Source organism: Brassica oleracea, chromosome C1, assembly GCF_000695525.1.
Source record: "Brassica oleracea var. oleracea cultivar TO1000 chromosome C1, BOL, whole genome shotgun sequence".
Taxonomy (NCBI): Eukaryota; Viridiplantae; Streptophyta; class Magnoliopsida; order Brassicales; family Brassicaceae; genus Brassica; species Brassica oleracea.
In genome coordinates this window covers 33,118,761-33,129,149 of record NC_027748.1, presented here as the reverse complement: position 1 = coordinate 33,129,149, position 10,389 = coordinate 33,118,761, and the positions used below count along the sequence as shown (strand labels likewise).

General features: G+C 38.6%; 1 protein-coding gene across 1 annotated transcript; it reads right to left on the bottom strand.

Annotated features, from left to right (window-relative positions):
* Positions 1-3,727: 3,727 nt before the first annotated feature.
* LOC106305905 (ABC transporter C family member 8-like) lies at positions 3,728-9,631 on the bottom strand. Its single transcript, XM_013742366.1, has 12 exons — positions 9,239-9,631; positions 7,161-9,082; positions 6,584-6,904; positions 6,424-6,510; positions 5,772-6,350; positions 5,528-5,692; positions 5,154-5,448; positions 4,859-5,073; positions 4,468-4,773; positions 4,324-4,387; positions 4,000-4,239; positions 3,728-3,899 (listed from the first exon to the last, which is right to left on the bottom strand). Exons 1-12 carry the CDS (start codon positions 9,252-9,254, stop codon positions 3,772-3,774), a joined length of 4,338 nt encoding a protein of 1,445 aa, XP_013597820.1. The 5' UTR covers positions 9,255-9,631; the 3' UTR covers positions 3,728-3,771.
* Positions 9,632-10,389: the final 758 nt, after the last annotated feature.

The following is a 10,389-nucleotide window of genomic DNA, read 5'->3' as shown; positions in this document are numbered from 1 at the left end:
TTCAACAATGTATTGATGATGTTGTCAAAGAAGTTCTTCTCTATATGCATCACATCAAGATTGTGGCGTAGAAGTAGATTTTTCCAATATGGAAGTTCCCAAAATATACTCTTCTTGTGCCAATTATGCTGTGTCCCGTAACCAGCAGACATATTTGCAGTAGTATGCCAATTACCCCATTTCTTGACTGTGTCTTGTCCACCATAGTAATCAATACCCTTCTCGATTTCCGCTCTAGATAAACATGGTGGAGCGGTGTCTCGTACAACCCTTTTTGACCGAAACAATTTCTTGTTCCTTCGGTACGGATGGTTAATGGGAAGAAATCTCTGATGACAATCAAACAAAGACGTCTTCCTACCATTCTTCAGCTGAAATGTGTCTGTGCTTCCCATACAATAAGGACAAGATAGCCTCCCATGCGTCGTCCAACATGACAACATCCCGTATGCAGGAAAGTCACTAATGGTCCACAAAAGAACTGCTCGCATTGTAAAGTTTGTTCTCGTTGAACAATCATATGTCTGCACGGCTGTTGACCATAATTCCTTCAAATCCTCTATCAAAGGCTGTAGAAAAACATCAAGGGACCTCTTCGGATGCTTTGGCCCAGTTATCAATGTACTCATGAAAAGCAATTCCTTTTCCATACACATCTCTGGTGGAAGGTTGTATGGCGTCAAGAAGACTGGCCAAAGCGAATATTGTCTTCCAGACATTCCAAAGGGACTAAAGCCATCTGTGCGGAGTCCAAGATAAACGTTGCGGGGGTTGCTTGCAAAATCAGGGGACACCGAATTCAAGTGTTTCCATGCTTTTGCATCAGAGGGATGATTGATCTCGCCTTCCTTCTGCGTATGTTATGCATGCCATCTCATTGCTGCTGCCGTCTTTTCAGATTGATATAATCTCTTCAGTCTATCCTTAATAGGTAAGTACCACATCCGCTGGTACGACACCCTAGTCCGCACACGTCCTTGCGGTTTATATCGTGGCTTCTTGCAAAATTTACACTCTAACAATTCTGCATTTTCTCCCCAGTATATCATATAGTTGTCTATACACATATCAATCATCTCCGAAGGTAAGCCGAGGCTATGAACCAGTTTCTGAATCTCATAATAAGATTCAGCACACAGATTATCTTCAGGCAAATACTCTTTAAACAACTGATGCATCCATACAAATTGTAGGTAAGTTATGATCAGTTTTGATATTCATCATCCTAGCTGCCAATGATAATTTAGAAAGACCTTCTCTACAACCTTCATAAATTGGCTCATTAGCTGCTGCTAGCATTTCATAAAATCTTTTTGCATCCAAGTTAGGTCCCTCTACATTTTCTACCTCCTCTATTACTGATCTTCTTTCACGAAATGCATCTGTAACCATATCATGCATCCTACCATGATCTACCATATGATCCTCCTGAAGGTTACAACTTTCAGAAGACAAATGTGGTTCATCTCTGTTACGAACATTTTCAACCTGATTACTACTACTAGCTTCATTCCTATTATCGCCTTCTCTGTGGTTAAACCAGATATAGTAATGTGGAGTAAATCCTCTATTTACTATATGTTTCCAAACCGTTTCACTATCAGCAAATTTGGTATTGTTGCATTTACGACATGGACAGAACATTTTACCCGTTTCCATTGTGAGAGACATATGTCCGGCCTGGTACATGAACATCTCTGCTCTGTTGAGAAATTCTTCTGTTACTCTTCCTCTTGAATCTTTATGCGCATACATCCAACTCCGAAGCTCATAGATATTTCTAGGCATTTTTTTTTACTTTTTTCGTTTTTTTTTTGTGCATCTTAAGAATGAGGGAGAAAATCAATGTTATAGGAAAATTTCGATTTTGGTAGGTAACAATGTTACAACGAATTTATATTACAATGACAGATGCACGTTAACCCCAAAGTACATTTATAAGTAGTAAATTATTACTCTCCTACGAATCGTTAATCATGCAAAGTACAATAGAATATAATATTATTGCATTGTGTTTCATATGAGAATATAAGATACATATATATAACGGTAACATTAATATAATGTTCACACCACTAGATAATACTAACTTTTCTAAATACTTAATGTAAATATGTTAAGAATATTTTGAGACTAATTTTTTCTTCAAATCTTTCCTTTTAGTCTTAGAATCTTGACGGATTTCACGGGCTTACAGTCTTGGTCCGTAAGATATACGTCGGGCCCAAAATATCAATATCAACATTCCCATTTCTTGGATTTTGAAGATTTTTAGGCTAGAATCCCCTATGTCCAGTTGCACTAAAACTTACGAAGAAACTAATAAAATATTTGTGAAGAAGTGAGGATACTATTTAAAACTAACCTGCCCTAATATGGCATTGGAAACTTGCAGCGCACGGCGTCTTCGAGCTCCTTCCGAAGCGTCGCCGCGGCTGACATCATCATCCTCACGGAAATCAGGTCATATCTCTGAGTCTCCGGGGACTTAACGAACGCTAAAACTACCGGAGGAGCCACCGGAAAAAACCGTGTTCTTTGTACCTCTCAATCAGCCCCATCACTAGATTCAATTCAAACCTCGGAACGATCAAGATTGCCGCACCAGCCTAATTGCAGGAAGAATCAACGAGTTCAACGCGTAAGTGTGAAAAATTGGGAGAAAACAGAGGATGACGTCATGTTCGGTTAAGTTGAAATTAGAGTTTTCTCCGTCGACTTTCTGAGCAATGCTCGTAACTAACCCCTTATGAGTAATCATCACTCCCTTTGGAAGCCCCGTGGTCTCCGGTTTAGGAAGCTCTGTTTCGTCCGCTTGAGTTTGTTCCGTGAAGCTCACGCAACCGCTAAATAACGAAACAGCGTCGTCTACGCAAACTATCAAAACGTTTTGAAGGTTTGTTAGCTAATCGACGTAGCATCGGTTCGTAATGATCATCTTCGCGGAGGAGGCTTTTGCCTGTTTAGTGATCTCAGCCTCCATGTAAAACGGATTCGCAGTGGTATAGAGATGGCTCCGAGGTAAGCAATGGCGAGGAAGGAGAGAACAAATTCGCGTTATTGTACTTTCTCCATTTTAAAGATAAATATTTTTGTTTGTTTCCTATTAAAATTTAGTGATTTACTATCGGATAATTCTCTCATATAGTAATTTTTAAGGCTCTGTCATAAAAATAGCCATAGAAAATGATCAAAATAACTCATTTTTATTTTAAAAATTTTAATTTTAATTTTTTATTTTTTAAAATTTGAAACCCTATACCCAAAAACGCCACCACTATTTTTCTTAACACCACTATTTTTTATTATCAATAATAATTTTAGATATATATATATATATATATATATATATATTTTTCAACGTTGTGAAAAACAAAAGAAAGAAGAAACTTACAGTAAAAATATTTGCTCTAGTGCCTGAAAAATAATTACATTTTAAAGTTTACATTGCGTTAGCTAGTCTTGCTCTTAGATCCTTCCTCAATATCTCCCAGATGGAGTCAGTGGTACCGTTGATCAAGCATCGTTCAGCGGAAAACTCAAAGGCTCAAAGCTGTTTTGGAAGATGTAGTCGTGGAGAGGGATGGCTGGGGAAGTAAATATCTGTTAATTTTCTATCGGAAAATGACGTCACTCCTCTGTTTCTGATTAGTGATCATCGCTTTTGTGTCTTTCTTTTATTTAATAATGACATTTTTTATTTAATAATGTGAATTATTAGACATTTCTATTTCAGTAGCAGCTGATACAAGTAGACTTGCAAAAGATATATTAGATGTGGACTTGAAGATTCTGAGAAGAATGTCCTCTGCAACTTGCCCAATACTCAGCAACTAGCTTGGAGAAGTAAGAATCAGTCTCCATCAGCTTCAAAGGCTCGTTGTACTCCACAACATCACCTGTTCACAAAAACCAAACCAAAAACCCCATTGGTACTCATGAGCCTCGACATGAAATAGAGAGGGAATCATTATGATTTATGAGGAAGAAGATGTTTACCAAATGAGAGAACCATGACCATGTCACAATCTATAACCGTTGGTACTCTATGAGCAACTGTTATCACCGTGCACTCGGAAAATTCCTCTCTTATAGTTTTCTGAATGATTGCATCAGTGGCTGAATCAATGGAAGCTGTAGCTTCATCTAACACCAATATTTTGTTCCTCTTCAACAGCACTCTCCCCAGACAGAACAACTGTCTCTGTCCCACGCTCCAGTTCTCTCCTTCCTCACTCACTTTCTCATACAACAAAAAGATGAACATAAGGATGAAACCAAATCTTGTAAACAAAAAAAAAAGCATCACTACTTTTCATTTACCTGATGAATCAAGTTTATTTGGGAGATTGCTGATCGTTATCTTGAGCTGACACTTCTCGAGAGCCTAAGGAAATGGTTTCATCAGAAAAAGGCTGCAAAGTGTTTAGAAGAAATCACATTCTTGTTTCTTGTTTTTTCTTTTACCTTCCAGATTTCATCGTCGGAGTAAACACCTAAAGGATCAAGGTTGGTCCTTATGCAGCCACGGAAAAGAGTTGGCTCTTGAGGAATGATGCTGAGTTTCATCCTCAGGTCCTTCAGACCAATCTTACTTATGTCAATACCATCAATCAATATGCAACCACTTGCTGGTTCTACCAAACGAAATAAAGCACTGATCAAAGTGCTTTTCCCACTTCCTGTTCTCCCCACAACTCCAACTCTTGTCCCTTCCCTGAACGTGCAAGAGATTCCTTTGAGAACCAATGGAGCATTGGGACGGTATCTTATCTGTAATTATAGGAAGAAGCAAAAAAAAATGTATTTAGCCTAATTGAAAACCATCATCTATTAACAAGAAAGGTATTCTTCTTACCTTAAGCTCCTGCAAGTGAATGGTACCATTAGAAGGCCATGAGGACGGTGGTCTTCTACCGTCAACAACCGCAGGAGGTTCTTCTGGTATGCTCATATACTGTTTTATCCTCTCTACCGAAATGATGGAGTTTGATAAGGTACAATACCATCTGGTTAGAAACACCTGAGTTTGTGTCAATGTTAATGCATATGAGAGTGAGAGCCCAACTAAACCTGCAACACCAAAGCACAAGTTCATCTAAAACCTTTCATTATGATGTGATGAAAGATGTGCTTAAAACAATTTAATGTACCTGGAGCTATGTATCCCTTGGGAATAAGGATAAGCAGTAGTGCACAGGTGAATAAAGTCACATTCTGCAGAATCTCTATCCTCATGATGACCCATTCCATGGCTGCATTAGACAGAAAGAACAGTGCCGCATCTGCATCCACTAGGTTTAGGTAGCTTTTGAAGAATCTATCTACCGTTCCAAAAGCTCTTATTGTCACAACTCCAAGTGAGGTTTCTGCAGCATAATTCATCACTGGAGCTTTGGTTGTTCCATTGATCCTGATCAGCTCCCTTGCAGAGGCTAGATAGTAATCCTTTTTTCAAGAGACGGATGTTAGTAGATTTATTTGCTGCATAAACTAATTAAAAAAGGAGTAGAATCAAAATAGGTACCTGAACAACTTTGGTGGCTGCCAAAGCAAGAAGAGCTATGATAATCACTTGCCATGTAACATATGTCATCACGATAAGAGCAGCAGTGAGCTCAACAGCAGGTACTACAACAAGTATGAACGCAGATGGAATGTCAAAGTCCAAGATGTTCATATCAGATGAGGCCTGCAAAATTTCACATTCATTTGTATCATCATATCATACTTGATCTGTAGTGTATATATATAAGCAAACATGGTCTTACTCGGGTGAGAATGCGTCCAACTGGAGTAGAATCAAAGAACAGCATGGGAGCTTTGAAGACTGCATTTGTGAAACCAGAGAAGAAAGCTTTGGAAGCTTTTAGCCCAAGATAGACAGTTGTAACAGCTCTGGAGTATACAAAACCAGCACTGAGAGTGGAGATAACGCTGTAGACGCCAATAACCATCGTAGTTGAGAGTTTAGGGATCCCAATAGCAAATGCAAGCCAGTATGTTGATGCAGCCTGGAAAACTACAAAACCAACCTGTCCCAATACGGTTGCTGATAGAAGAAACCATCCTTGGGAGACACGGAAGTAGTCCAAGAAAGGTTTCAATCCAACATAACCTGACTCTACTTCTTCCTCTTGTGTAAGTTGGATCCCTCTTGTATCAATTGTTTTGATTTCTTCTTTTACTTTTTCGACAATATTGATATCTCCCATCTCTCTGTTTGTACCCCCTTGCTTAAAATCTCCCAGGCTTTCATTATGAGCATTCACCAGCTGTTGGAATGCAGTCCCCATCATTAAGAGTTCCTCATACTTACCTGATAGAGTGATTCTTCCTTCTTCCATAACCTGATCAAGAACATCCATCATTAACAAGTTAAGACATATGCAGTCTTTTTATCAGCTACCACACAAATTTTACCAGAATTTGATCAACTTCTGAGAGGAATTCAACTTGGTGAGTGACCAGAACGACAGTTTTCTCCCTCAGCGAGTCCTCAACACATTTCTACAGTCACAACTAAAATATATTAAAAAGCATCCTTCAAGAAAACTTCTTCAAAAGAAATGTTATCACTTACATGAAAAAGAACTCCAGCAGTACGAGCATCCACAGCACTAAAAGGATCATCAAGCAGGTAAACATCAGCGTCTGCATAGACGGCACGTGCCAACTGAATCCTTTGCTTTTGTCCTCCACTCAAGTTAAGCCCTCTTTGTCCTATCTCTGTGAGATCACCATGTCTAAAGTCATTTAAGTCCTTATCCAACGCACATGCTGCAATAGCAGCGTTGTATCGTCTGGCTTCCATTGGCTTTCCATAGAGGATGTTGTCCCTTATGGTACCACTTTGGATCCAAGAGGTCTGAGAAACATAAGCTATGGACCCAGAGACCTTTACCTGTTTCAAATGAAGAACATAGAGAAACCATCTCTTAGCAAACATACTTATTGATTATTGACGTGGATACTAATTCCATCAATTCCACAAATAAATAGATAAAAATACAAAGATAATCATTCCATAACAAATTTGGTTATGAATGAATAGAATGAATTCTATTCCATTTTTTGGTGTATTCCATTTATTTCAATTCCACCAATTCCTTATTATTTTATCAGTTACAGCCTTATACATAATGAACAAATAGACTTACAGTTCCAGAAACTGTAGGTATCTCTCCGAGTAATGCATGCAACAATGAAGATTTTCCAGCACCAACTGGTCCACAAACCGCAACTGTTTGCCCATAATTTATGTCCAAACTTATATTCGTTAGAGTTGGAGTCTTTGTCATCTCTGGATCCCAGCTGAAGTTACCAGCTTGTATGTCAACTACTTCTCCAGATTTCTCCAGAACACTTCTTTCAACTTCATCAATCTTCAGCTCATCACCAAGCAAGAAGTTGTTTATCCTGTCAAAAGACACATTGACTTGGATGATAGCGGAGATAGCTTCAGGTATAAGCCTAACAGGCTCTGACATAACTCTCAGCGTAGCTAAAACAGTGAAGATGGTGCTTGCGTTCAGCGGAGGGCTCTTCAGCAAACCACACGCCACAAAGATAACAGCGGAAACTATTGTTGGAGACAGCCAATACAGGAAAGTACCAAAGGCCTTTGTCATTTGAGCCTTAGCCAACCATCTAAACTCATCAGCACGGAAAGACTCAATCTGTTTCTTGAACTCCTCTTCCCATGACTGCAGCTTAATGACTTTCATACTGTTCAGAATCTCTGAGGTTGACCTCAGACGTTTATCCTGCGCCATCATGAACTGCGTCTGGCTGTTCTTCAGCATCTTTGCAAACGGTAGGTTAAGGAGACCACAGAGGAGAAGAAGAATCAAACCTGGAAAGGCTCCTGCTCCAACCACTCCAAAGAGAACAACTGTAGATAGCAAAAGCTGCAGTGTAACGCTCCATCCTGAGTGGAACCACCACAAGAACTCTCCCATACGGTATGCATCCACCACGATGTAGTTCACAATCTCTCCAGATGAATGATGTTTCCTCCCCAAGCTTGATAGCTTTAGCTGCTTTTTGTAGGCAGCTACCATCAGAGCTGATCTAATCCTCATCCCTGATCTTCTTGCCGCAAAGTACCAGTGTCTCATTGACAAGGATTCAACTAGCTTCAGCAAAACTAGACAAGATAAGTTGAAGAGACCAATACGGAGATCACGGTGGTCACTGTTTGCATAGTTCACAAAGACGTATAGCATTAGTGGAAGAGATACAACAGCAATGGTTCTGAATAAGGCGCAAACTGCTGTGAATATGTTCTCCTTGAAGTAAACTTTTGCAATGGCTCTAAACACCAAGTTTCTTTCCTTAGTTAAGCTTCCTTCCGCGAGAAGTGTATCCCATGCTTGAGAGAATTTAGTGTAAGCTAACTTAGCCTCATCCTCTGGGAGTAGACTAGGGATGTCTTCTGAGGACAATGGTTTCTTGAAACCAGCCAAGAGTAAAGGATTCATCCAAGAGAATGTCAAGATGCTGAAAAACCCAGCTGTGGCCAACCTCGCCGATTTGTCAGTTAATAAAGGATCAGAAAGACCTGTTTCACTGAAATCTTGAGGAGCTGGAGAGGCTTTGAGAGATATGAAGGAGCAAATAAGAAGCATAAGGCTCACAGGCCATGTTATGATGTCTAATACTCTGATGCCTTCTCCCTGTGAAAGTATCTCAATCTTTTCAGCTGAATCCAACAAAGCAAAAGACACCCACCAAACAGATGTAACGATGTTAATCCATTTTGAGATCCCTTGAACAAACGGAGAAGCCGCAAGTGAGAGACAAATGATGCCTTGAACAACGCAAGAGACCCAAAAGACGTTATTAGCACCATCAATCAGAAATTTTAAACCAGCACCAAGGAAAGTGATGCTAGTAACAAGACAGCATATAGCTGCAGCGACAAAGGTCCATCCTTTGTTGCGGCTCCTGATAGTAAACTGTTTGGAAACACAACTAGCTGCCAAGAGCAAGTAGAAGATGCAGAGGAACAGTAGATTAATGAGATATATGACGCTTCTTTGGAAGCAAGAAGAGTCAACGTCACACCATGGTAGGCTTCCTGCACCATAAACAATGATCATCACTATAATAGGATCAGTGATTACAAGAACCTCAGAGGTTTACTCACAATCCAAGAATGCCAAGAACTTGGAAAACTAAGCATTGAAGAAAGCAATGGAGAGTGCTAAGAGAAAAGGGTTGATCGTATTCGTACCAATGGAGACGGCCATTGTAGAAGCAGCAACACAGATGAATCAATTAGAAATCAAAAAAAAAGGGAGCAAAACGCTTTGCCTCTATCAAAGGTGAAGTTGATTCTCACTGACAAAGCTAAAAGACATAAGCAAGTCCACGTCATTGTGTTTATGCAAATGAAAGGATCGCACTAGCACCTGTTTCCTTTTGTTTTGGTCTTTTCTGAGTTAACTTTGTCCCTCTCTACCAACCACGTGATGCGTACTTGCTTACGCAATCAGTTTCATACGTTGATCACCACTTCACTCACTATTGAATCCATACGAGGATATCCTTTCACTCACAGAGACAGAGAGACTGATTTGAATTTGATTGGCCGGAGTAGGTCGTCGGAAAAAAAGAAGAAAAAGAAAGAATAGTTATCTTACACAATAGCCACTAGCTTCAGTTACAAAATAAATCATTTTAAAGATATAAATCACTTTTTTACACTATTTTAAAATAAATTAAACTGTCGCCATGAACAAGATAACTTTTTGTGGACAAACAATTTTTTCTAATTTATCATTTAAATTTTAAGTTTTTGTGTCTAATATACATATTTAAACAAAAAATTCATGAACACATGATTTGGACATCTAAATTTTTATCAAGAAGTTTCGGAATAAGTTGAGTATCGTAGACATAGTTTCATTAAACTAGGATCTTGAACTTAGTTGAACTTAGACAATTTCCAATCTATTTCTATCTTAGTGATCATAGAAGAAAAAAATAGAGATGCAAATTTTGCTCCAATGTGTTTTTCTATAAAGGAATGTTATATTTTCCTCAATTCATTTTTTTTTCTTCTAAATCTTAGTGACTATATGCAATGAAATTAATGTACTAATAGGCTGAAGTACTTAAATTTAACTAGCACATTAATGTCATAAATTTTTTAGTTAATTTCTACTCTTCCTTTGATGTTTAAGGTTAATGCACGTATTAAAAATGTACAATTTTTTACACAACCAAACAAATGTTGTAAAGCCAAGGTACAAAAGAAAAAAGATGTTGTATTGTGTAATTGGTCACAATGCCAAATGATATTACATTTTCGTTAGGTCATAATGTCAAATGATGTTAAATTTTTACGTTACAAATTGAAAACTTCAATTGTTTTGAAACATT